The 27561-nt window shown below is 47.1% G+C and overlaps 2 protein-coding genes and 1 non-coding gene across 6 annotated transcripts in view; 1 reads left to right on the plus strand and 2 right to left on the minus strand.

Moving 5' to 3' along the window:
* SLC7A6 (solute carrier family 7 member 6) overlaps positions 1-18407 on the plus strand; it is a 36617-nt gene extending 18210 nt beyond the window's left edge. For 2 of the 3 annotated variants that reach the window (XM_063597693.1, XM_063597694.1), the window contains 8 exons: positions 4301-4426; positions 6946-7090; positions 7764-7887; positions 8113-8216; positions 11284-11380; positions 12943-13092; positions 13206-13389; positions 13813-18407. In XM_063597693.1, the coding sequence (XP_063453763.1) occupies positions 4301-4426; positions 6946-7090; positions 7764-7887; positions 8113-8216; positions 11284-11380; positions 12943-13092; positions 13206-13389; positions 13813-13907 (1025 nt within the window). In that variant the 3' untranslated portion in view covers positions 13908-18407. The remainder of the gene's footprint in view (positions 1-4300; positions 4427-6945; positions 7091-7763; positions 7888-8112; positions 8217-11283; positions 11381-12942; positions 13093-13205; positions 13390-13812) is intronic. The other variant, XR_010110275.1, reaches the window with a different exon arrangement.
* SLC7A6OS (solute carrier family 7 member 6 opposite strand) lies at positions 1-27558 on the minus strand. 2 transcript variants are annotated; one of them, XM_034940538.3, is made up of 5 exons: positions 27331-27558; positions 26931-27209; positions 20621-20827; positions 18969-19089; positions 1-1251 (listed from the first exon to the last, which is right to left on the minus strand). In XM_034940538.3, exons 1-5 carry the CDS (start codon positions 27520-27522, stop codon positions 1157-1159), a joined length of 894 nt encoding a protein of 297 aa, XP_034796429.1. In that variant the 5' UTR covers positions 27523-27558; the 3' UTR covers positions 1-1156. The 2 variants fall into 2 exon arrangements, with proteins under 2 accessions (XP_034796429.1, XP_003814625.1); XM_003814577.6 differs by lacking the exon at positions 1-1251 and adding an exon at positions 14753-17990 and having other exon boundaries at positions 27331-27557.
* LOC112437520 (U6 spliceosomal RNA) lies at positions 768-874 on the minus strand. The gene has a single exon (XR_003026113.1). It is a non-coding gene; the product is annotated as a U6 spliceosomal RNA (small nuclear RNA).
* Positions 27559-27561: the final 3 nt, after the last annotated feature.

A 27561-nucleotide genomic window follows, 5' to 3' on the forward strand; every position in this document is an offset into this window, starting at 1 on the left:
AGGTCTTATATGAAATATTTGCATACATCCCGGGAGAAAACCTGGTTGCACAGCCATACCTACCTGCAGGAGAGGCTGGGCAATGTCAGCTTTATTTTGGACAGCCATGCTTTCAGCTAAAATTTCTATTACGAAGGAAAAAGGGAAGAACAGATAGAGGAAGATAACTAGCCATGTCTGCCACAGAGACTTTGGGGATTTGTTTCTGCTTTGGCTTTCAGTCTGGATCTGCCATTTGAGTACTCCTTTCTCAGCAATAAGCTCCCAGAGAGCCTTGAAGACCCTCACATGGGTCCCACGCTCATTGGTGCAGGCTTGTCCAGCAAGGAAATGAGATCAGGAGAAGAGGGAAGGCTTGGATGTTTTAATTGTGGTAGCTGAATCTTAGCATCTGGCTTTAAGGCCCAGTTGTTGACTTTGTTTGAACTCTGATAGTTTATGGTAAGCTAGGGGGGCTGGGAGTTCTGGGAAGCAATAGAGGAGTAAGGATCAGATGGTGAAATTTTGTTTCTTAATTAGAATCAGGAGAACAGTCAAGGGACTTGGCTTCTGCTTGACAGACTCTTCTAGGAGCTCTCTGTTCTCTGGCAGGGTTGATAGTAGGGTGAGGCAAGCGAGGTGCCTGGGGTCAGCGTTGAAGGGCGTACTCACTCTCAGGTTCCGGCATGTGGTCCCCTGAGAGTGAGTGCCTCCTTAAATTTTGTGCCCTAGGTGCCTCCTAGCTTCACACTACCCTGGCTCTGCCTTCTGGTGCTACATTGTTGCTAATGAACTATTTTTATTTTTAAACAAATTCTTTTAAAAATTTTCAGGGGCCATGCTAATCTTCTTTGCGTCGTTCCAATTTTAGTATATGTGCTGCTGAAGTGAGCACGAACTATTTTTATTTTTATCTAGAAAGAGGCGTATGTTCGTGGTAAACCATGGTAAACCACAGAGTGGTAAAAGTCTCCTTCCCTCTCCACAGCTTTAGTCTTTCTCCCCAGAGGAGCCACTCTGACCAGGTGCTTTTGTATCATTCCAGCTGGTCTATTGGAATGGACTCTGCAGGCATTTCCACAAGCAGCCTTCTTTATTCATTAGTTTAGCACATAGTTGAATTTCCACTGTGTGTAATATTTACCTGTGCACAGAGAGGACCAAACCTGTAGGACATTTATGGCAGGATAGAAGGAAGGAGAAGGATCAGAAGTGAGACCCAGTGCCAGTTAGTGGGTCTGAGGAGAGTATCAGCTTCTCTTCCCCTTGGAGCTGCAAACCAGAAGCACAGTTAGCACTGCCAGGATATTGTCAGACAGTCTCTTTCTCCATGTTTATTTCCACCTTTTTGTGTTTCTCTCCTTTTATCCTCTTCTGTCTCTGCCTTCTTGTCTCTTATCTCTCACCCCTCTGTCTCTTCTGTGTATTTTCTCTTCTTTTTTTTTTTTTTTTTTTTAGAGACAAGTTCTCACTCTGTTGCCCTGGCTGGAGTGCAGTGACTATTCACAGATGCTATTACAGTGCACTATAGGCCCGGACTCCTGGGTTCAGCAGTTCTCCCACCTCAGCCTCCCACACAGTTGGGACTCCAGGTGTGCACCGCTGCCCCGGCCCCCTGTCTGTCTTTTTGTCTAAGCTGCATGCCCTCCCACTTCTGCTTCTTTCTGTGTTCTGCTTCCTTCCTCTATTTACTTATGGTTTCTGTCCCTTTGTTACTAAGGGCTTGTATGTGACTTTGACTTGCTGTAGCTCCTGACCCTTCTGCCCATTACTGTTAGATTCAGTTTCTTGGTATTCCAACTCTGTGTTTCTGGGAGAGGCAATGTAACAGGCTCAACTTGGGTCCAGTGTCTGGCTCCATCAGTCATGATAGGGAAGGGGGAGCAATTCCCAAGAAGGAGCTGGGCAGGTACTTCAAAACGTGGCTACTGTACTGTGTAGGGGCCTATGGATTACTGGTACCTATTAACTAGGTAATCCTTATGTTAGCTGATTGAGGCTTAACCCCATACAGGTAGCTTTGATCATCAGGGTAGGTCCCTGGGAAGACCTGCCAGCAGCACGCATTTCTTTGGGCTGCTTCTCCCCTCCCATTTGACCACTGTCCCCCTACTCCCACATCATGACTGACTAGTAAGCACCTGTGTTACTGGCCAGTGTACTGAGTGAAAGCTCTTTGAAGCCATTGAGCCTGGCACCTGCCACCTGTGTTCATTTTCACAGGCTGGCCATAGGCACTTCTCTCCATTTGAATGGAGGAATATCCAACTTTCTGACAATTTGCCTTGCTCCAGGGAATTGGAAGTTAGAGTGAAAATCTTACCACCTTGGTTCCAACCAGGGTTTATCAGTGTCCCTCTTTGCTTGGCGATGAGCTTAAGAAAACAACGTGGCCAGGCATAGTGGCTCATGCCTGTAATCCTAATATGGGAGGCTGAGGCAGGAGGATTGCTTGAGCCCAGGAGTTCCAGACCAGCCTGGACAACACAGCAAGACCCCTGTCTCTACAAAATAATTTTTTTTTTAATTAGCTGGGTGTGGTGGTGTGCACCTGTGGTCCCAGCTAATAGGAGGTTGAGGTGGGAAGATCACTTGAGCCCTGGACATGGAGGCTGCAGTGAGCTGTGATCGCACCCACTCCAGCCTGGGTGACAGAGCAAGACCCTGTCTCAAAAAAAAAAAAAAAAAAGAAGGAAAGAAGGAAAATAAAATGATATACTGCTGTTACCTTCTGAGAATTTGTGATCTTGGGAGAAGCATGACCCAATCACCTGAGGGAGAGACTTGAGACAGGTGTCTACATGATGATAGCATAGACACTAACCTGTGCTAAGAAGCAGGAATGCCATGTGGTTCAGAAGAGAAAGAGCTCAGAGAGGGGCTGGGTGGTGTATTCAGAGAAGGTTTTACAGAGGAAGAGGAAGTGGGGGCTGAACTAGACCTTGACTGGGAGTTGCTGTTGGCTATGGCAGGAAGAGGAGGGGAGGACATTTCTTTTTATGTGTGTGTACGGTACGAATAAGAGAGAGAGTCTGGCTGAAGGAGAGAGTGCAAAGTGGGTAGGAGTAAGTGGAGTTGGCCTAGAGGATGGGCCCAAAAGATTTTGTAGTAAGATTTGAGGTGCACATAAAAGTTCTATTTTTGGATGCTAGAGGCAGTACTCACAGATGTCACTGCGTTCCTTCCTGCTGGATATTGCTCTTATGTCATCCCCATGGATCAGTCATTGTTTAGCAGGAGCAAAGTGCCGGGGCTCTCAGCACAGGGCCCAGATGTCACTGAGGTGTGTGAGGAGCTAGAACTTAAGGCCACGTGAGCCTAGGGAGTACTCGAGTGGGTGCGCTTCTCCATGGACTTCATTGAGAATTGGGAGGTATGGGTAGGAATGAGGGTGGAAGCGATCAGTGGGCTTGGGAATGTGAACTTAGAAATGGTAGTTAGCTTCTCTCACCTCAGTTTCCTCATCCATAAAATGGGAATAGGAATATCTGTATTTTGGAGTCGTGAGAATTGATGGAGAGGTGTATGTGAAATTGTCAGGCATATAACAGACTTTTCTTTCTCTCTCTCTTTTTTTTTTTTTTGAGACGAGGTCTTACTCTGTCATCAGGCTGGAGTGCACGGCTCACTGCTGCCTCAACCTCCTAGGCTCGAGCGACCCTCCCTCCTCAGCCTCCTGAGTAGCTGGGACTACAGGTGTGCACCACCACGCCCAGCTAATTTTTGTATTTTTTGTAGGGACAGGGTTTCTCCATGTTGCCCAGGCTGGTCTCTAACTCCTGGGCTCACATGATCCATCTGCCTCAGTTTCCCAAAGTGCTGGGATTACAGGTGTGAGCCACTGCACCTGGCCTCATTTTTACACTTAATGCAAAACACTGTCTCTCTAATTTCTTAGGTAACCTGCCATCTGCATTCAAATTTACCTCACTTACTGATGAGTTTCTTTTGGCCATGAAGAGGTCTTGTGTCTCCTGTGGTTTGGAACCTTGGGAGTCTGGGTGGGAAAGAGTGGGTGAAATCACCCATCCCTGGGCCTGGGGGGAATTCCCAGAAATGGTGCCGGCCATCAGGATGTATAAGTATGTTTTCACGCATGCCTTCATATCCTTGAGCACCAGTAGTGATGGAAGTGCCTGTGTGCTGTCAGCTGGGGCGGGTGCAGGGTGTCCCCTCGCTTGCCAGTTCGCCTTGTTCTGACTGGTCCATTGGCCCCTTTGCCTTAGGCAGGAAGGGCAGAAAGAGTGCTCTCTGTAAAGAGGGGTTGGGCCCCCGTGCCCTCAACTCAAGCCTGCCAGTGACTTTGTGGTTTTCCTCCTAGGTCTGCTGACATTTGTGAACTGTGCCTATGTCAAGTGGGGCACACGTGTGCAGGACACGTTCACTTACGCCAAGGTCGTAGCGCTCATTGCCATTATTGTCATGGGCCTTGTTAAACTGTGCCAGGGTAAGTGGTGGGAAGGGGGGTACCACCAACAGTTCCTCTGGATTCCCTGAGGAGAACATGGGGACTCTGTTAGCTTCACTGCTCAGCTGTTTCTATGTACATGCTAGCATGTGTCAGTGAGTGCAAGAGATGGGAGTAGATTTCTTTCTGGGCTTTTTGGGCCAGGCTGGCTTGGCCAAGTGGACATGAGTCAGCCTGTCCCTCGGGGCTGGTTTCCTTTGGTGGAGGCTGGGAGCATTGCAGGAAGCCAGCCAAGGGCCTAGGAGCTCCTGAAGCTTGGGTCATGATTGGGTCATAAAAGTAATCTGTGGGGATAGAGTGGCTCCTGTTTGTGGTCTGTGACTGCCAAGCTACAAGTAGGAAGACTGGGCCCTCCTTGAGACAGGTGGCAGGGTATATGGAGCTGGAAGTGGGGTATGGAAATGGGTGGTTATTCTGCAGCCTTTACTTTTCATCTGGACTTGTATTCAGCAATCCCTCCCCAAGTCAGCTCTCAGAAAAATATTAAAATATTGTGAAATTGGCAGTGTCTTTCCTAAATGTTGGCTTTAGAAAGCTTTTCATTCCTGGATCAGAGAGGACTGGCAGTGAGGGTAACAGGCCTACCAAGATCTCATGAGCCCTAGAGAGGTCTTGAGGTGTCTTTAGCCACAGATATCTCAATCATTTCACAGCCTAGTTCTCTAGGTCATCAGTCCCTAAATGTGGCTGTGTACAGTCACCCGGGGAGCTGAGACCCTAATCGCAAATCTATTGGATCACATTCTGGTTGGTTTGGAGTCTAAAAAGCTGTGCTTTTAAGAATTGCCCTTGGCCCGGCACGGTGGCTCACGCCTGTAATCCCAACACTTTGGGAGGCTGAGGTGGGCGAATCAGCAGGTCAGGAATTCGAGACCAGCCTGACCAACATGGAGAAACCCTGTCTCTACTAAAAATACAAAAATTGGCTGGGCATGGTGGTGCGCGCCTGTAATCCCAGCTACTTAGGAGGCTGAGGCAGGAGAATGGCTTGAAAACAGGAGGCGGAAGTTGCAGTAAGCTGAGATTGTGCCACTGCCCTCCAGCCTAGGTGACAGAGCAAGATTCCATCTCAAAAAAAAAAAAAAAAAAAAAAAGAATTGCCCTTGTTGGGCTGGGCGCAGTGGCTCATGCCTGTAATCTCAGCACTCTGGGAGGCCGGGAGGCTGAGGCAGATGGATCACCTGAGGTCAGGAGTTTGAGACCAGCCTGGCCAACATGGAGAAACCCTGTCTCTACTAAAAATACAAAAAATTAGCCGGGGGTGGTGGTGGGTGCCTCTAATCCCAGCTACTCGGGAGGCTGAGGCAGGAGAATCGCCTGAAACTGGGAGGCAGAGGTTGCAGTGAGCCAAGATCTTGCCATTGCACTCCAGCCTGGGCAACAAGAACGAAACTCTGTCTCAAAAAACAGAAAAAGAAAAAGAAAAAAAGAATTGCCCTTGTTGATTCTTAGACTGCTGGTCTAGCCTGTGTACTTATATCAAGTTAGTAGAGCTAGCCATGTGGATGTCCCTGGAGGCTCAGGAGCATCCTGGGGTCAAATTGGGTTTTGAGTAATCCTCCCCTGAAGATCTGTTCCTTAGGGAACCACTGCTGTGTATGAGGATGGACACCCCTGAGGACAGGGGTATCTATTTTCTCTTCTCTTGCTGCATAGCCAGCTCTTTTTACCACATGAGAGCTGGGTCTAGGCTTTCTTCAGGGTGTGACAATGGGGTTCCTTAGAAGTCTGGGTCTTGTTAAAGACCCCAGTATGTCCAGAGGGTCTCTGTCCTGGGTAGCTGGGTGCTGTCCCCTGGGCTTTTGTGTCTGCAGTCTCTGAGGCCTCTGAGGAGAATGACAGGCTGGGCTGGCTCCCCAAAGGGTGGGGGTGGCTCAGGCCTAGTGAAAGATAAGGTCTCAGTTCCTCTATAGCATGTCATCTCCCCCATGCAACCATAGCTACCGCAAGTAGAGCAGCATAGAGTCCTTCACATGAGGCTGATAAACCCATTGACCAAATTGTGCAGTAGTCTGGTCCAAGAGAGGTAGTTCACAGGAAGTTCTAATTTTCAATGAAAAATGACTCCTTCATGTGAAATGGGGTTCTTGACATAAATAGGTAGAAGAGCTGGGGCTTGCTGTGAGACCATTTGCAGGAAATGGAAATTCTTTAGGGTTTTGGAAGAAGTATTGTCACATCAGAGGGCGGCCAAGAATGTCTTTGGTTTTTTATTGTCTAGTTTTATTAAAGGAATGTGAGCTTTCCTGAGGAAGTGGGTGGGGTGGTAAAGTGTAGGGAGCTAGTGGTTGTTGATCTTTTGGTGTTAAATTATGTTTTTTTTTCTTTCCCCTACCTTCTTTTCTTTCTTGTTCCTCCCCATTCCTCCTTTTTTTCATCTTCCCTTCCTCTTTCCTATTCTCCTTTCGTATCTGTCTCTTACACCTCCCATCTCCTCTTCCTTTCTCCTTTGGCCTGTTCCTTCTCTCTGAACCCCTCACCTGCCTTTGCCCCCACAGGACACTCTGAGCACTTTCAGGACGCCTTTGAGGGTTCCTCCTGGGACATGGGAAACCTCTCTCTTGCCCTCTACTCTGCCCTCTTCTCTTACTCAGGTTGGGACACCCTTAATTTTGTAACAGAAGAAATCAAAAACCCAGAAAGGTAAAGGTGGGATCACACTCTCACTCCCCAGCTTGGCTGGAACTCCTGCTGATAGTGGGCGTGCCTGCCCTCATCCTTCTCCTCCTCCCTCCGACTCTCCTCCCCTTTTCTCCCTACTCCCCCTTCTCCAGCTAGGAGGGGCTGAGGGCTAGAATGGGAGTGAGTGAAGGTAGGAAAGCCTTCGGCTCCCTGTCCTCATGTTCGCACTGGAGGATACACAGGGTCCTTCCTAGAGGAGAGGGCCTTCAGTGGGGAGCAGCAGGCCCAGCTGGGGCAAAGGAATTAGGACCTCGGACTCTGGTGCTGACACTACAGCCCGCAGAACCAAAACTTATTCTGGCCAGCTGGGTCCCCAGCCTGGCATCTAGTCCCCAGGACACTGTTCCTTGCACTGTTCCTCTGAGATCACAGATGCAGGAGGATTATGAAACCCAGTAGGACCCATTGGTCCTACTGTGGCAAAGATTAAATATTGATCATCAGCTATCTTCACAGAGAAAGTTGGGTCTTTCTCAATAGAAAGAACCCAGGGTCAAGGGGAAGGTGAGCCTGCCTCAAAGACTTGGAGGCTAGTGAACTGTTAAATGTTAGGAAAATCCCAGTGGAGACTTGATAAACTTTGTTCCCAAGGAGAGGTTGGTTCTAGGTAGTCCTTTCTCACTTGTCCTGACAGAAATTTGCCCTTGGCCATTGGGATTTCTATGCCAATTGTGACGCTCATCTACATCCTGACCAATGTGGCCTATTACACAGTGCTGAACATTTCAGATGTCCTTAGCAGTGATGCTGTGGCTGTGGTGAGTCTCTTGGGATCCCCATTTGTTCATAATCTCCTGATACTGAGCCACCCTGCACAGCTCAGTCTGTCTTACTGCACCCTCCTCAGCTCTGCAGGATGAGGTCATGAGTCTAGGCCAGAGGGTGGGCTGCTTAGCAGTGATTGCATTTGTTACGAGATCATAGATGCAGGAGGATTATGAAACCCTGTGCGTTTAAGTGCCTTTTCTGTGCCCTGCCCCCAGACATTTGCTGACCAGACGTTTGGCATGTTCAGCTGGACCATCCCCATTGCTGTTGCCCTGTCCTGCTTTGGGGGCCTCAATGCATCCATCTTTGCTTCATCAAGGTACCGTGTCTCTGTGTCACTGATAATAGACCACAATATTTCATTCTCTGGGGCTTAGGCATAAGAGTTCCCTTTTTCCCTCCTTCTCATGGGCATATAGGGTGTGTGTGTGTGTATGTGTGTGTGTGTGTGTGTTTGGTATGTGGGCATGTACTTGCCTTTGTGCAAGTAGCACATTTGTATGCTGGTAGCTCATGTTTCCATCTGAGATGAGGACAGATTGTGTGCTGATAGCTCATGTTATGTGTTGATAGCTCATATTTATGTGCTGGTAGCTCATATTTTGTGTGCTGGTAGCTCATGTTTATGTGCTGGTAGCTGATGTTTTGTGTGCTGGTAGCTCATGTTTATGTACTGGTAGCTCATGTTTCCATCTGAGATGAGGACAGATTGATGAAAGGTATAGGGGAGAAAGGCAACAGCTTGGAGTGGTGACTTGGGCAGGGACCAGATTATAGGCTCCTTGTGGGTTATGCTGTAGCCCCAGGATTCATTCCTTTAGTAAATGATAACAGCACTTGCTGTGTACCAGGTATTGGTGCTATGTACAGAAAGACTTTCCCCCTCACTTCCCAGAAAATGCCGAGGCCATCGGGTCTCCTGATCTCCTCTATGCAGACATCAATAAGCGTGCTGGTCCTTCCTGTTGTTGCAGAGGAAGGAGCAGGTGTGCCTTTCCTGGCAGACTCTGCTACTTGGGCTCGGGGTTCCAGCACTTCCCCTCTTCTTCAGCAGTTTGCTCCATCAGTTGGCCCTTCTCTTTGGTGGGTGCTCACTTGGAGCCAGCTCTCCAATAGCTTCTCTCCTCTCCACTTAGGAGAGACACAAAATAGCGTTTCGCATCTCTCCTCTTCCCACTTACTGGATGTACTACTTTTTATTTTTAAATTAATTTTTTTTAGAGATTGGGGTCTCACTGTGTTGCCCAGGCTGGTCTCAAACTCCTGGTCTCAAGTGATCCTCCCACCTTAGCCTCCTGAGTAGCTGGGATTAAAGGCGTGCGCCACCATACCTGGCCCTGGAGGTATGAGGGCTTGTGAGACAGCAGTCTGGGCTTCAACTTTCATTCATTTTCCCATCTGTTAAGTTAAGTTTGGCTTCTACTACCTGAAAAATATTCTTATTAAGGCGATCTCTTTCTTAGCCTGTCTTTAGTCCTCATCCTATTGGACCTCTGAAGCAAGTGATGCTGACCACTTTCCAATTTTGAAACAATTCCCATGGCTTCTATGACATAAGATACCTGAGAAGAAAGTTTCTTTCCTGATTTCTCTTCCACTCACCCTATAACTGGTGTTGTCCCCAGGGCCGGGGGTATAATAGTCATCCAATAAATATTTGCCATGTGAACACACAGAAGCATGAAAAATAAAAGAGAGTTTTGTCCCGTTCATTCTTTTTACTGGTTTTCACACACCAGTCCATGTATTGTGCCTCCCTGGGGCAAGCAAAGAATTAGAGAAGTCAAGGCCTTGTAAAAGAACATAGTGTCCAGCTGGGCGTGGGGCTCACACCTGTAATCCCAGCACTTTGGGAGGCTTAGGCGAGAAGATTACCTTAGGTCAGGAGTTCGAGACCAGCCTGACCAATATGGTGAAACCCTGTCTCTACTAAAAATACAAAAAAAGAAAAATTAGCTGGGCATGGTGGCACGTGCTTGTAGTCCCAGCCACTCGGGAGGGTGAGGCAGGAGAATTGCCTGAACCCAGGAGGCGGAGGTTGCAGTGAGCCGAGATCGCGCCATTGAACTCCAGCCTGGGCTACAGAGCGAGACTCCATCTCAAAAATAAAAAAAGTAGTGTCACCTTCCCTCTGCTCAGCCTAGTTGTGATAGATGGACTTCTTGTCTAGCCTTTCCCTGACACCCTAGCCTCCCCCTGCTCTAGTTTGCTCTCCAGTCTGGTGTCAAATCCCGTCAGGCCCTTACCTCAAAGCCACAGCTGACTGTGTTTGTTCAGACTCCACAGTGTGGCCTTGTATGCAGGTTCTTCCCAGCACCCTCTTCTCACACAGCTTGTCCTGGGGCTCTAGGCATTCTACATCAACCTCCAAAGAGGCCACGCTCTTTCATACCTCCACACATTTTGCCTATGCACATGCTCGTTTTTTCCACCTACCGACTTGCTTCTGGAAACTCTTCTTTGCATCTCTTCTCTTGCAAAGCATTTTGGCACAAGCCTCAAGCCTAGCGAGTGAGTGTCGTGTACTCCAAGGTGATGCTGACCATGCTGGGGACAGTTCATTTCTGTGCCAGTCTTTTTTTGTTTGTTTTTGAGATGGAGTTTTACTCTTGTTGCCCAGGCTGGAGTGCAATGGTGCGATCTCGGCTCACTGCAACCTCCGCCTCCCGGATTCAAGTGATTCTCCTGCCTCAGCCTCCCGAGTAGCTGGGATTACAGGCATGTGCTACCGCGCCCAGCTGATTTTGTATTAGTAGAGACAGGGTTTATCCATGTTGGTCAGGCTGGTCTCAAACTCCCGACCTCAGGTGATCCACCTGCCTCGGCTTCCCAAAGTGCTGGGATTATAGGCATGAGCCACCATGCCTGGCCGCTGTGCCAGTCTTTTTCCCAGTCGGTAGGGCTCTTTAGGTGTAGAAAGGAAGCCTGGGTTGTCTCTCTGACCCTCAGTCTTGCCTTACATCAGCTCAGGGAAAATATATGGAGGGCATGAACAGAAATCTGGCTGCCCTTTAAAAGCTATTATGTTAGCTATGAATCTGGCATGGATTGGGTGAGTCTGTTAGTGGGTGACAGCAGGGTGAGGCATCTGTTGGATGTTGGTGAGGTATCTGTGGCTGAGAGAAGAGGGGGTATCTAGGTGATGGTGGGTGGGGCATCTGGGTAGTGGTGAGGTGCCCGGGGATGAAGAGGGAGGGAAAATCTGTAGGGAAGGGGGGAGCAGGGAGGTTGGACTGGTGATGCACTAAGGACCTGGGATGCTCCTGGGAGGCTGCATCCTGCTTTCCTCGGGGGCTCTGAGCTGAGTTTGTCCAAGTGAGGAGTGTGGCTGTATGGCTGAGTAAAAGGAGTAAAGGATCCTGCTGACACATTTCTCATCCTTCTAGGTTGTTCTTCGTGGGCTCCCGGGAGGGCCACCTACCGGACCTTCTGTCCATGATCCACATTGAGCGTTTTACACCTATCCCTGCTTTACTGTTCAATGTAAGCTTTGCTGGGACCACAGGGCTCGGGTGGATCTGTGCATTGCTCCTTCTGATTTGTGCTAAGTTGTTAAATAAGAGGGACCCTGAGAAAGGCCTTACTCTAAGATGTGAAAAACAGTTCATTTTTTGTTGTCATTTAATTCTTTTATGGTTTTATTACGTTTAATTTTGGATTAATCTGGAATTTATATTATAGCATAGTATTGAGAAAGGTGGGGATTCACTTAATTTTTTCTTGAATGGCAGCCAGCTATACCAATATCGCTTACTCAACAATCCATTTTCCCACAGTTTTCAAACTTTTATCACAGAAAATTAATAGCTAACTTTTTTAGGGTCCTTAATATGTGCCAATTATTATTGTATGCCCCTTAAATGTGCCATCTCAACTAATCCTCCCCATCAGCACCAAGTCTCCTTAGTTTAGCTTTATACTGACTATCTGAAAACTAAAGAGGGACCAAGGGTACTTCTTTAGTCCCCCCACCCTTGGAATTTTCCTAGCAATTCTCACATTCGTTTATTTGTCTTGATGAACTTTTCTATCATTTCATCAAAGTAAGAGAAAAATTCTCTTGATATTTTGACAGGGCCAGCATTGAATTTATAAATTTAGGAGGTTATCTGACTATAGGCACACACCACCAGGCCTGGCTAATTTATTTTTTGTAGAGATGAGGTCTCACTATGTTGCCCAGGCTGGTCTTGAGCTCCTGGGCTCCAGTGAGCTGCCACTTCAGTCTCCCAAAGTGCTGGGATTATAGGCACAAGCCACCACGCCCAGCCTTCTCTTCTTAATACAGGGTTCTCCCTTATCTCCACAGAATGAGCTATTTGGTTTTAAATCCTTTGTTGATAATTTGTAATGAAAAGATTATTGAAGTTTAAACACATTTGACCTTGTCCCAGGATTCTAGGCCCTGATCCTTGTCTTCTAGGATTCTTTTGTTCCAGAGGCTAATGCTGTCATATGTCTGGATGGATCCATTTTGCTAGTTTCCAGGTCCAACACCTGACTTCAGAGGCCTGAAATGCTACAATTTCTCCCTCTGGCTCAAAATTCTTCCATGGGGAGAGAGTTAGATTCCATTATTTATTGACATTATTTAGTCCAGATGGGTAGGGATCCAATTGCTAGTTAGCATTTCTCAGGCCTGAGGACAGTGAGATGGTTCTGAAGGCGTTTCCCCCATTTGTATGCCAGGTAGTCGGGACCCAGGTCTAACCCCTCTCTAGGACACCGTGTAATCCATGTTAAGGTTGCTGCACTGAAGTGAGGAGGGCCTCAGGGTCTGCCTTTTTCTAAAGTGCTTGCAACAAGGGGGAGGCATTGAGTGGAGGAAGGGCTGCAACAGAAGAGGGAAAGATGCTACCCTGAGGGTTAATGTACCTCAGGGTACATCAAGGAATGGACCTATCTGATGCCAAGGGGTCAATGAAAAGAGCCAGAGGTAATCTGGTGAAGTGGCATCAGATCTAGTACTGACTGCTGGGTGGGGGAGTCTCCTGGGGGCGCAGGTGGTGACGATGCTCACCTGTCTCCCCACCCCTTTCCCACAGTGCACCATGGCACTCATCTACCTCATCGTGGAGGATGTTTTCCAGCTTATCAACTACTTCAGCTTCAGCTACTGGTTCTTCGTGGGCCTGTCTGTTGTTGGACAGCTCTACCTCCGCTGGAAGGAGCCCAAGCGGCCCCGGCCTCTCAAGGTCAGCAGCTCTGGGCAGACTAGGAGGGGTGGGTCATCTCCCTAAGGTGGCTTCTTGCCCACGAGCTGTTTCCTCTTCCCACGTTACTTAATCTCTCACCCCCTCTATTTCAGCTGAGCGTGTTTTTCCCCATCGTGTTCTGCATATGCTCCGTGTTTCTGGTGATAGTGCCCCTCTTCACTGACACCATTAATTCCCTCATTGGCATCGGGATTGCCCTTTCTGGAGTCCCTTTCTACTTCATGGGTGTTTACCTGCCAGAGTCCCGGAGGCCACTGTTTATTCGGAATGTCCTGGGTGAGCTTCTCTGTGCCCCATTACTCACTGGCGGCTATGTGTGCATGCGCATGCAGAGGTGGGGGGTGGCTAACAGCTTCCCCATACTCAGAATTTGCTGGAGGCCATGAGACCCAGCTGTCCACGACTTCCCTTTTGATTTTGACATGATCACTTTAGTTCTAATTTTAGTGTCCTATTTTGGGGCTAAAACATTACCTCCTGACAACACAAATCACCTGGGAAGATGAGTTGTGCATCAGACTCTGGTTGGGCATGGGACAGAGGATGATGAGGCTTGTTGGGAGACAGGGGCAAAGCCTGATATAGGGTACTTAAGGGGCAGGTGGGGAGGGAGCCATAGATGTTACTAGTCAGCCTTGTTCAGGTTAGGGCTGTAGCTAGATGTTTACTAAACCCTGTGCTTGCTCTATTTTCATTTAGCTGCTATCACCAGAGGCACCCAGCAGCTTTGCTTTTGTGTCCTGACTGAGCTTGATGTAGCCGAAGAAAAAAAGGATGAGAGGAAAACTGACTAGAGGTCAGAGGTGGCTTTCTGAGGCCTGGAAGGCAGGCCAACCAGCAAAATCCTGATAACAAGACTCTGTGGGCCCAACTCTCCTGAATTAAAGGAGCCTTTTGACCCACATCATATAGTGGGGCTCAGGGCCAGTGCTCACTCTTATTGGTAAGCTATAGGAGGAGACTCAGGATCTGGGCCAACCTCAAGGTGGGGGCTTCAGAGGGTGGGGGGAAGATTGGGGAACGGGGGGAATGGTCATTTAGTTTTACTCCTGATAGGTAGATGCAGCTCTTACAGATATTTACTTGGTAAAGTGCAGTGGGGAAGAGGGAATGCTAGGTTGATAGGGCTGGTGGCTTCTGAATTTGGTATTTGAACTAGGAGTCCCTATAGAGGGGCTGCTTTATGGGAAGTTTTTCTCTGACCAGGTACAACACCTGACTTTAAAGGCCTGAAATGCTACCATTTCTTCCTCTGGCTCAAAATTCTTCCCTGGGGAGAGAGTTATATTCCCTTATTTATTGATATTTAGTCCAGAACACCAGTTCTAACGAAGCATGCGTGTCTCTTCATCTACAGGATGCAATAGGCTGATTGTATTTAAAAATCAAAGTACCCAAAACTGAGTCCCTTTGGGCTCAGAAATGTCTGTGGTATTGGGTCAGACTCTGACCACAGATTTTATGCTGTTTAGCACAATTTCTATTGAGTCTTACCTGCAACAATGAACCTTAAAGATTTTTTTACTCACGTACCTGTTACACTTTAGCATACAGATAGATCATAGATCACGTTACAAGCACTTGGCTCAGGTCCAGCAGGGACATATGAACAAATTCCTGAGTCAGAAGTCTGTTAATATTGCTGTTTTGAAGGACAATCCTTTATTTTACTTGAGACCTTACATCTTTGTTCTAGCTGACAGTAAATCTCTGGGTTTCTGTTACGAACTCTAAGAGGGCTGAAACTTCTGATATTCAGGTGGATCACCTGAATTCTCTCAGCTGTCAATGGCTTGGAGAACATCTCATGGGCCCAAGTCATCAAATAACCTGTTCCTCTCTGTAAGGGCAGTGTGAGGGACTGCTGTGCAGACCCAAGCAAGCCCACCCTGGTGCTAGGTCATTTCACTTTTCTGAAAACCTCACATCAGGCTGCATCCTCTTCTGTCCCTGGCACCAGGCTTTGTTTACACTTGGAGCCACCTTGGTGTGGGTCACCGGGACAGTGTACTCCTCTCCTGCCAGCCTCCCCTTCCCCGAGGTGTGGTGGCTGCAGTCTCAGGAAGAGCTTGGTACTTGTGGGGACTTCTGTTTTCTCCCTGTGGAGATCAGTGAAGACTGGGAGGAAAGCTGCTTCAACCTGAGTCCGGCTCTTCAGCAGGCTGCACAAGTGGAAGCAACTAATTCTGGTGCTCAGGCTGGGCTCTCCACCCAAGTTAGGCCTGCTCTGGCCTAATGGATCTTACTGTATGAGCAGGACGGCTGCATTGGATTGTACAACTGTTTTGTGATGCCCCCAGACACTGTCATCCTGGGCCGAGAAGAACCTGCTAGCTTGACATACCCCATGGGCTTCTTATCCTTAGGTTTTGGAATTGGTCAACAGTGAGGCAGTCTCCCTTCCTGACCATTCTTCTCCACCCAGTCACAGATAAGGGAATAACCTTGGCCATATATTTGCTCAATAAAGATTGAAGGAAGCATGGTCACAGTTGCCTTGGGTTCAGAGCATAATGCGTATGTGAAGCATGGGGTGACATTCCTATTGTCATGGGTTTGGGATTTATAACGGCAAATTCCTGCCCGACGACAGGGTGTCTTATGCAAAGGCTGACTTGCCTGAACGCTAAGAACATGACTTCTGTCTAAGCTAAGCTGGCACCCATCCCAGGGCTCCTCTGGAGCTAATCCTTTAAGCAAAATGTGCTTGCCTTTTAAAGATCCCTGACCCCAGCTTTAGCTTTCTCCACCAGATAACCAGCTAATCCCAGGAATTTGCTGCCCCCCACCAGTGGCTTCTAGGGAAAGCAAGGACCTCACATGTCAGGTGCCCTAGTACTTGCTTAGTGAGCCATGTCATCCTCCTTTCATTTTTGGATGGTGACAGCATTTTTCCCCTCTGTGCTGGCTACAGACTTCTCCCAGGATCCTCTCTTTGGGAGCGAAGCCAGAGGATCCCTACAGCACTCAAGCTTCATGGTGGAATTAATTTCTGCCAGCTCTTTGTTGTCTGTCTCCTTAAATCCTTTTCCTGCTGTGCTTATTATCCCTTTTGCAGTGAGTACAGTTTATTAAGTTGTCAGCCCTTTAATATTGGGGAAACTTAATGAGTATAAATAGCAGGGAGCACATTGTAACAGCACAGTGTTTTGTTTTTTCACCCGGTTGCTGTATGAGAATGGCTTTCAATCCTTTGTTTCTATGCCTACAGACAGAAAGCAAGATGTCTAATATTAGACATACAAGTTGCTGCCTGTTATAACGGTGAATTATACCTTTGTGCATACCTAGGATGTTTGTTGTTTTAATTAGCTGCAATATATACGGCCTGTGTACACAGAATTTAATCACTTCGGCAGGTTGAACAACTCCATGCAGATAAGAGCAAGTGTTGGCAAAGGTTTAGAAAATGGACATAAAGTCAAAGAATGATGGCAGGTAGGATGAAGGAGAGATACTTAGGAAATCCTAAAAGAGACGGCAAGAAGGTACCTCCCTGTGTAACTCACCTTCCCCCAAGACAGTGAGTAAGAGACACTCACAGGCTATGAGGGTACACCCCTAGCTGAATGTTCTGTGTTGTTTCCTTAGACCTGTGGTGTCTGCTGCAACAGCTACTAGCCACGTGTAGCTAATTACATTAAAATGAAATAAAATTAAAAGCTCAGTTTCTCAGTTGCGCTAATCACATTTCAAGTGCTCAGCAGCCACCCGTGTCTACTACTACACAGTGCAGACACAGAACATATCATCACTGCAGATAGTTCTACTGGACAATGTTACGCTAGAATAAACACCAAGGCAGTCAGTTAAGGCAGCTATGGTTTGGAAAGGCATACGGACAGAGTCTGCTTAGAAGAGATACAAGTTGTAATAAAATTGATCCTGTTGATAGTAGTTTGTTTTTGTGGTGGGTGCTGTGAAGAGTAAACATTACTCAGTGGAAAGCTAAGTTCAGAAGGTACTTTGTTTTTCCTCCCTTGCCTTAAGTCCTTGGTATTTATAATCAATGCTGAACCTTCTATTTCACTACCGCTCCCTGTTTTAGATATTCAGATTTAAAAGGTTTTCAAAGAATTACTTTCTTCCATGTTCAAAGCTAGATTTTACTAAACACATGTATCACATTCATATATATTGTTTCTTGGCCCCACTGCCAAAGGAAGTCAGTCAGTAATTTCACAACCATTATCAGAGTTTGGAAGCAGAAATAGCTGTTAACTAAAATCTCCCACTGCTCAGACTACTTTCTGCCCTAATGGCCATTACTATCCAGTCTGTATTGCTACAAGGGACCCACTGGTACTCCTTTTAGATTCTATCAAAAGGAACAGGGTTTTCCTAGAGGCAGGCAGCCTGGTGGTATGGCACAGCAGAAGCTTACTGCTAATGAAATGGGAACCTCCCCCTCCCTTGTGGTTTCAGCACAGAACCTGAATGCCAGGAAAAATTCCTGGGCCAAGAAGCTAAAGCTAAAGAAACCTTCCTTTTTTCAACGTTTTTTTTTTCTTTCAAACTGTAGGGTCACTTTTGATTGAGGCAAAGGGGTCCTACTGTAAGTGGAAAAGACTCACTCCCCTAACATAAGTTTTCACTGTGGTGGGATGGTGCCGCCCGATATGCTTGATATGCTTTTCCTTCCACATGTTAAGCTAGGAAACCTAACAGGATGTCAGCAGGGCAGTTAACTCTGGACTCAGAGCCCTCAAGGGCATGTGGCAGAACCTCATGGACATCACAAGACCATCAGTCTGAATCCAGGTCGTGGGGGCTGTCATAGCCGAACTCCTTCTGCACATCCAGAGGGTACTTGCTCCACATCCGCTGTCTGCTGCTGCCTCTTTCCTCCTCACTCAGGCTGTTGTAGTCAGCAGAGCCTAGAATGACATCCCAGGAATGGATTCTAAATGTGATTTTCCTAGGCTACTGCAGGAGCCCCTTCTCTTCTCAGAAAGGTCTGTTTTTGTTCCCGATTGTAATGCAAAATCCTTGCTCAATAAATAAAAAAGAATATAGAATTTTTTTTTTTTTTTTTAAAGAAGGAATCACTTTCCTATCATCTAAACCAAGTTCCTTCACACTGGAGTATTTTGTCACTTCTCCCCTCCGTGGAGTATTTTGTCACTTCTCCCCTCCGTATAGGATTTTTTTTGTTGTAAGAGTTGTAGTCATATTGTAAATATTTTTGTACCTTTCTCCTTTTAACGTGTTATTGACAAACCTCCCCAAAAGAATATGCAATTGTTTGATTCATTTCTCTGTTATCAGACACCAATAAATTCTTTTTGTTGGGCCTTCTTCTCTCTTCTTTAATATAGTTACTATGGGAATTATGTTGTCAGAGCATCTTTCTTCTTCCCCCAGGTATTATGTCTGTGTTGCATCTTTCTCAAAACAGTTGTACATGCAGCAGTTTTTTGAGAAGTTAGATAACTGATTTGTGAAAACTCTGGGCTTATTCCTACTGGCAAACCTCTCTCTTCATTGGTTTCTTGACTGGGGCAGGGGAAGAGACAATGAGCTACATATTTTACATAATCTCAACCACTAAAATTCATGCAGAACCATCTCATTTGGAGAGAAAATGAGGCTCAGTGAGGTGAAGTAACTGCCCAAGAGCCACAGCAAAGTAATGACGACTACAGATTTGAATCCAGGCCTGATGGATTATTACACCCCCAGGAGGCCCCTGGGAAACATTGGTCTTTGGGTCTCCTACAGCATGGCTCAGTTGCGGCTGGGCTGCTGGCGCTCAATGACAGAGAAGGAAAGGCAATTAAGATGCACCTGTCAACTATGCCTGCACCTCAGTCTCAGATCCTACCAGTCCCTCCCGGTCTGGGGCTGCCACCCACCTCTGGAATCCTCATCTCCATCACTGCTCTCCTCCTCTGGGTACTCATTGCGCCAGTTATTCTCACTGTTCTCGTCATCTTCATCGTCGTAAATGTCCTCTGGTTCTTGATCATCATTCACCTACACATCTCAACACAAACATGAGTCCAAGTCAAAACCTCTAAGGTTATGCTCTGGGGGAAGTTGTTAGCATACCAGCTTGAAGAGATATCATGTAAAAGTGCCCTGTGAAAAAACTGCAGACTAGTAGTTTGACTCCATTGCACAAGAGGCTATGAGAGGGAGATAATAGCCCCCCCCTTCCACTCAGAGCCCAGCTCCACAATGATAGGACATGCTGGACTCCATGAGAAGGGAACACAGGGAAAAGAGGAGTGATGGCTCTGAGCGATTCCTTCAAATTCCAAAGGTCAAAATCAAAACCCAAGCGTAAGAGGTGCGGAAAGGCAGGAGGAAGGGCCATGCAGTGGTCCAAGGTGGGTACCTGACTGCAAATCTGTCCTAATGCAGGTGCAAGATGCAGTGCTTCTTGATTATAGTCTGAGCATGACCATTAGGTGCCACCTTAAGTTTTCTTGTTAATCATTTTAGAATTTGAGAATAGGCTGGGCGCGGTGGCTCACGCCTGTAATCCCAGCACTTTGGGAGGCCCAGGTGGGTGGATCACTTCAGGTCAGAAGTTTGAGACCAGCCTGGGCAACATGGTAAAACCTTGTCTCTACTAAAAATACAAAAATTAGCCAGGCATGATGGCATGCACCTGTAGTCCCAGCTACTTGGGAGGCTGAGGCAGGAGAATCGCTTGAACCCAGGAGGCGGAGGTTGCAATGAGCCAAGATTGCACCATTGCACTCCAGCCTGGGTGACAGAGCGAGACTCCATCTCAAAAAAAAAAAAAAAAAGATAAGGTGTCAGCTAGGTGTGGTGGCTCACACCTGTAATCCCAACACTTTGGGAGGCCAAGGTGGGAGGATCACTTGAGCCCAGGAGTTCAAGACCATAAGACCAGCCTGGACAACACAGTGAGACCCTGCCTCTACAAAAAAATCAACAAAAATTGGGCATCATGGTGCATGCCTGTACTCCTGGCTGCCTCCTTGGGAGGCTGAGATAGGAGGATTGCTTGAGCCTGGGAGATAGAGGCTGCAGTGAGCTCAGATAGCACCATTGCACTCCAGCCTGGGTGACAGTGTGAGACCTTGTCTCAAAAAAGAAAAAAAAAAAAAAGAATAATGTCAGGACGTTAGCTTTCTTCATCCGAGGTTTCTCTACTTCTAAGGTACGAATTAAAAAATAGATTTTGTTGTCACTCATGTTAAGAATTTCTGATTTTATCGTCTTTATCTTATAATAAGCCCCATATACATATTTCCCCCCTAAGAATGGATAGCTATAAACAATAAAGGTGATGTTGCAAACCTTGTAAAATATTCATTAATGTAAAAATGATCAATCTAAGATGGTCTTTCCCCAAATTCCCTGTACTATAAAGTCAGGTTCCTAAAAGGCACTTAGAATAAATTCTTCCTTTTCAGGAGGAAAAGAACTAAGGACAATGTTGTTCAGGAGTGGAGCCCAGGGAAGCAAAGCATTCTGATTAGATTAAGAGCTTAGGATGCCTCATGCCCCGTCTGCTCATGGGTCCCCTTACCAGCTCCCATTCTTGGCTGTAGGGCTGCACGGAGAGGATGTTCTCAATCCAGCCTGGAGTGGCCGTCTCCAAGTAGTAAATGTCATACACGTAGTCATCGTGTTTTTGTTCTTCCTGGCGCCTGACTCCTGGTCCATCCTCAGACACAGTCAATCGCTCACGGATCAACTCTACAGAATTGCAGAGGATCACATCTGGGTCAGATGTCTGTAAAGAAACCACAGATTACACACACACGCATGACCCAAAACATGATGTTCCAAGAGGAGGAACCTATGAGTTGGGTGAAGGAAGGCTCCCTACAGTTTTTTTTGAGATGGAGTCTCACTCTGTCGCCCAGGCTGGAGTGCAGTGGCGTGGTCTTGGCTCACTGCAACCTCCACCTCCCAGGTTCAAGCGTTTCTCCTACCTCAGCCTCCCAAGTAGCTGGGACTACAGGTGCGTGCCACCATGCCTGGCTAATTTTTTGTATTCTTAGTAGAGATGGGGTTTCACTGTGTTAGCCAGGATGGTTTTGATCTCCTGACCTCAAGTAATCTGCCCGCCCCAGCCTCCCAAAGTGCTGGGATTACAGGTGTGAGCCACCTTGCTCAACTACAGCTCCATAGTGTTGTGGTCAAGATTCTTATCCCCATGAATTCCTAGTCTTTTAATTAATTATTACATTAAAAAATCAAGAATCTCTGTAAAATTAATGTGTAGTTCTTATTTTAAGATAGAAACGTACAAGATAGGCTCCTGCTCTTTTGTGCTTGGCTCTCACACCTATAATCCCAATGCTTCGGGAAGCCAAGGTGGACAGCTTGCTTGAGCCCAGAAGCTCAAGACCAGCCTGGCCCACATGGCAAAACCCCCGTCTCTACAAAGAAATACAAAAATCAGCTGGGTGTGGTGGTGTGCACCTGTAGTCCCAGGTACTCAGGAGGTTGAGGCTGCAGTGAGCCGTGATCATGCCACTGTACTCTATCCTGGGTGACAGATTAAGACTTATCTCAAAACAATGAAAGAAAAAAAATATGGGAAGACTGGCCTAAGGAGAGGGGAAAGACAGAAGACCTGGCCAGTCTTGACCCCAAGCTCTGAGTCAGACCTGCTTCTATAGGTCTTCTGAGATCCTTTGGTATTATACAATGTTCTCTCTTTGGGGATCAGTAGGTCCACCGTAGCACCCCTATGGCTGAACCTGAAATGAGTCTCTATTTTGTGTGGCCTCCTGTAGAAGCCAACAGGTGTTTCCTGGTGACCTCTACCATTGCCCATCATTTGGCTTGCCATATATTGACATCCTACTTTTAACCACAAATTGGGAATGGGCTCACCTATAGTCTTTCTACTGGAAAGAACAGTTTGAAATGCAATGCCCCAGAATAGAAATGGCCCAGGTAAGATGTGCTCCAGTGCTGACAGGCTGTATTATCCAGGGGCCTGGTAGCATGGGTCAGTTTGTTAACCACAGGGACATGCTGCAGATGGCTCCTCTTGATAGGTTCATCACAGGACACTGCACAGCTCCAAGAAGACACCACGCAGGAAAATGGGGAAGATCCCAAGGCCAAGGCAGACAAGGGGAGACCAATGCTATAATTTACAGACTAAGGAATTCTTCCTTGCTCCAAAGTCAAAAAGAAGCTAGAGATGCCAGTTTTTCTGCAGAACCTTGAGCAAACTTAAAGTTACCGATGACAAAAGTCCTGGCTCCAACCCCTAAGTCCCTCCACTCAGTCAAATTATGCAGCCATTAAAATATAAGATTGCTGGGCACAGTGGCTCATGCCTGTAATCACAGCACTTTGGGAAGCCAAGGTGGGAGGAATGTTTGAGCCCAGGAGTTTGAGACCAGCCTGGGCAACATGGCAAAACCGTCTCTACAAAAAATACAAAAATTAGCTGGGTGTGGTGGCGCAGGCCTGTGGCTCCAGCTACTTGAGAGGCTGAGGCAGGACGATCACATGAGCCCAGGAGGTGGAGGCTGCACCGAGCCGTGATCATGCCACTGCACTCCAGCCTGGGCAACAGAGCGAGACGCTGTCTCAAAAAAAGGTACAAGACTAGCAATACAGAAAAATGACAGATACAGAATTTTGTACTCAGAAGGAAATAAACCAGTTCTATTCTACCTACTTTTGGGTTGATGGTAAAATGGGAGATTTTCCTCCTTTGCTATATTTTTTCAAATTTCCTATAATGAGCATAAATTATTTTCTTTTTCTTTTTTGAGATGGAGTTTCGCTCTTGTCACCCAGGCTTGAGTGCAATGGCGTGATCTCAGCTCACTGCAACCTCTGCCTCCCGGGTTCAAGTGATTCTCCTGCCTCAGCCTCCTGAGTAGCTGGGATTACAGGTACGCACCACCATGCCTGGCCAATTTTTGTATTTTTAGTAGAGACCGGGTTTCACTATGTTGGTCAGGCTGGTCTCAAACTCCTAACCTCATGATCCGCCCACCTTGGCCTCCCAAAGTGCTGGCATCACAGGCATGAGCCACCGCGCCCGGCCTATTATTGCTTAAAGAGGCGGTTTTCATTATGTTGCCCAAACTGGCCTTGAACTCCTAGCCTTAGATGATCTTTCTGTTTCAACCTCCTGAGTAGCTGGGACTAAAGGTGTGCACCACTCCTCCTAGCTAGAAGAAAAATAATTATTATTATTTCTGTAGAGATGGAGTCTTGCTATGTTGTTCAGGATGGTCTTGAACTTCAGGCCTCAAGCAATCCTCCTGCCTTAGCCTCCCAAAGTGCTAGGATTATAGGACTAACCCACCGTACCCTTGCTGAAAATTATTTTGAAGTCTATGTCCATGTGTATTCATTCATTCATTCATTCATTCATTCATTCACTCAGAATCAGGGTCTTGCTCTGTCGCCCAGGCTGGAGGGCAGCAGTATGATCATGGCTTACTGCAGTCTTGAACTCCCGGGCTCAAGTGCTCCTTTCTTGGCCTCCCAAAGTATTGGGATTACAGGTGTGAACTACTGAGCCCAGCCCATATTTTCAGTTTCACTACACACAGCATTTTGTACTGTTAAACATGTATATTTTCACCCACAATCAGTTTTCATGGTTATCAGTTCTAAGGGTCCAGACAGTTGTATGTGTCAACCTCTTGGATATAATTTTTAACCTCCATGTATAGTGTTGCAATGAATGTGCCATTTCCTGCATTTGAAAAGTATCTCACTCATAAGGTTTCTGTGAGGATTAAATGAGTTAAATTAAAATAAAATATAACAAGTACCTAGCACGCTATTTGACATAATTACTTAGTCAATCAACAGTAGCATTTGTTAATATCATAGCTTAGCTTAGCTGTTTGCTTCTGCTGAATTATCTCCCTAGGATAAATCTTGGAGGTGAGACTACTAGTTAAAAGGAACTGAAGTCCTTTAATTTTTAAATTTCCTATTAAATTTATCTAATAGGAATTTATTTGCTTAAAATGTAAATTGTGTCAATTTAAGGAGAAATTCATTGTAACATAACATAGAAATGCTGTCATTTTTAAATTTCCTTAGAAATTTTTAATTTTAAAATTTTCCTAGATTATGCATGGCTTTAGATCCAAACAATAATAAATTTACATATGTAAAACATGGCTCCCATGCCATCCTGTTTTCCAAAAGGCTTGCATCAATTTTATTCCTACAATTGTGTATGCTTTTAATCATTGCCTTGCCAGCATTGCTATCAACTACTTTTTTCCTGCTAGTCTAGTATGCATAAAACCTCAAGCATGCTTTAAGCTTAAATTCATTTTTCCCCTATAATTACTCTGTGCAAACATTTTTGGTATTGCTTTACTGGAAAAATCTCTGTTCATATCGGTCATCAGTTTATCTCCTAGTTTTCTTTATAAAATTAAATTAGCTATTTACTCTTGTTTTTTGAGATGGAGTTTTGCTCTTCTCGCCCAGGCTGGAGTGCAGTGGTGCAATCTTGGCTCACTGCAACCTCTGCCTCCCGCGTTCAGGCGATTCTCCTGCCTCAACCTCCCGAGTAGATGGGATTACAGGTGCCCGCCACCACGCCCGGCTAATTTTTGTATTTTTAGTAGAAATGGGGTTTCGCCATATTGGCCAGGCTGGTCTTGAACTCCTGACCTCAAGTGATCCACCCGCCTCGGCCTCCCAAAGTGCTGGGATTACAGGCATGAGCCACTGTGCCCGGCCTAGTGAACTATTTACTTGATTCAATTCCACGGAGCACTGGTTTACTTTACACATTTTATAAGTCATGCATTAGTCTGGAATGTTTTGGTGAAAGATGTGGCTATGGACATCATACACAAATTGCTATCCACTTACACTAGCACCAGCTGGGCGTGATGGCTCACGCCTGTAATCCCAGCACTTTGGGAGGCTGAGGCGGGTGGATCACCTGAGGTCAGGAGTTCAAGACCAGCCTGGCCAACGTGGCGAAACCCCGTCTCTACTAAAAATACAAAATTAGCCGGGTGTGGTGGCTCATGCCTGTAATCCCAGCTACTCGTGAGGCTGAGGCATGAGAACTGCTTGAATCCAGGAGGCAGAGGCTGCGGTGAGCCGAGATCGCGCCACTGCACTACAGCCTGGGCGACAAGGGCGAGACTCCATCTCAAACAAAACAAAAACAACAATAAACAATTACACTAGTACCATTTGCTTGTTGCTTGTGGATTCATTTTGAATTATAATTGTTTTAAAAGTTTCAAAAATAATTAAAATGAGTTCTATAAAAATGTTTATCAAGAGAGGGCATATTGGCTAGGTGCAGCGGCTCATGCCTGTAATCCCAGCACTTTGGGAGGTTGAGGCGGGCGGATCACTGAGGCCAGGAGTTCAAAACCAGACTGGCCAACATAGCGAAACCCCGTCTCTACTAAAAATACAAAAATTAGCTGGGTGTGGTGGCTCACGCTTGTAATCCCAGCTATTTGGGAGGCTGAGGTAGGAGAATTGCTTGAACCCGGGAGTTGGAGGTTGCAGTGAGCCAGCATCACGCCAATGCACTCTAGCCTGGGCAACAGAGTGAGACTCTGACTCAAAAAAAAAAAAAAAAAAAAAAAAAGAGAGGGCACACTTTATGTTGAGAATTTTCTGGTTTTTTTTTTAGAGACAGTATCTTGCTCTGTTGCTCAAACCAGAGGGCAGTGACTTGATCACAGCTCACTGCAATCTCTAATTCCTGAGTTTAAGTGATCCTCCTGCCCCAGCCTCCCCAGTAGCTAGGACTACAAGCACGTGCCACAATGCCCAGCTAATTTCCTCTTCCTTTTTGTAGTGACAAGGTCTTGCTTTGTTGCCCAGGCTGGCCTCAAGCGACCCTCCTGCCTCAGCCTCCCAAAGCGCTGGGATTACAGGGAGTATTTTATTTTTTTTTGAGACAGGGTCTCACTCTGTCACCTAGGCTGAAATGCCACTGCTGCACAATCATGGCTCACTGTAGCCTTGACCTCCCCAGGCTCAAGTGATCCTCCCGCCTGGGCCTCCCTACGTGCTAGGATTAGGCGTCAGCTACTGTGCCCAGCCTCAAGGAGAATTTTCCATTTCTGTAGTTTTGCTGCATGTAGTAGACTTTTTTTGGAAGTGATTGCAAATGAAGTTAGCAAATGTAATATAAAGAAAAGCACTGGATTAAATGTGAGAAAACTTGCATTCTAGACCTAAATCTACCTCAAACTTGATATGCTACCCAGGACTATTCCTTTAACCTCTCTTTGATCAATTTTCCTACCTGCTCTATCTCTATTTTGCTCCAGTGATCCCCATCTCAGTCAGGGTGAAAGGCAATGTCCTTGCAAGTACCTAGCAGGCATCCTCCCCTCAAATTCCTTACTGCTCTCCTCTAGCTCACCGGGCTCCAGGCACCTTGCAAGGAGCAAAAGAAACGGCTTCAGGGCCTCTTTACTTTCAGGTTCTCTGCCTAGAAGTCCTCTCGATATGTGGAATACCCTGCCATTCACCTTCTGCAAGTCTTCACTCAAATGTCATTTCCTCAGTGACACTCTCACTGAAGTGGCACCACTCTTCCTGCTTTGTCTCCCCGCCTCCTTACATCCCTTATCATCATCTGACACTGAATAGACTTGTTTACTGTTTCTGTCTACCTGCATGTTAGGTCCTCACTGCTGTATCCACAGAATCTAAAAAAATACCTGGCATATCGTAGGCACGTAGTAAACACATGTTGGATGAATAACCAAATCTGTAAAATGAGGCCGTCACGCCGGATGGATCATCCATCCCCTTAAGATGAAACTGTGCTGCGACTGGGCCCAGTCTTCTTGCATTACCAACCTGGGAAGCCCAGCGACCACCTTCAGGGGCATACTCACTTTGCAGGAGCCTGCAGAGGCGGCTTCAGGTTCTCCCTCCTCGTGGACAAGGTCTAACAACTGAAAGCCCGAGTTCCCGGCGGCTTCTGGGTTCCCCGGCGTGTACTCGGACTCCTGGCCGCTCGAGGTGGTCCCCAAGGATCGGCGGCTGGAAAGCACCCGGTAGCGGCCCTCCTGCCGGACCTCCCGAGCCGAGGCGCGGAGACTGCGGCGGACACGCTGCTGGCTGTCCCGTGACGGGCGCAGAACTTCCCGCAGGAGAGGCTGGACTGGTTCCTCCTAGGGGGCAACAGGGGACGGAGGCCAGCGTAAGCAGGAGTTCGCGAGCGGGTCAGGGATCGGGTTTCGTACCGGCTGCACCCGAAGATGCCCTCCACACCAGCTGCACCACGCCCAATACCTGGGAGCACACAGTGGCCACCAAGTGGAAGACATTATTCTCCGCCGCTCTCTCCAAATCCTCCGACGTCTTCTGTGCCGCTGACTCGACCGCGTCGCTCCGGAGGCGTTTACAAGCGAGCACAAGAGCCTCGGCCGGCTCCGCACTGCGCTTCCGCTTCACCCGGAGCACAGCGGTCCTGGCGGCCTCCATAGTGGCTGCCGCTGAGCACTGTGGGAGCTCGCGGGGTGT

The sequence above is a fragment of the Pan paniscus genome, chromosome 18 (assembly GCF_029289425.2).
Source record: "Pan paniscus chromosome 18, NHGRI_mPanPan1-v2.0_pri, whole genome shotgun sequence".
In the NCBI taxonomy this organism is placed as follows: Eukaryota; Metazoa; Chordata; class Mammalia; order Primates; family Hominidae; genus Pan; species Pan paniscus.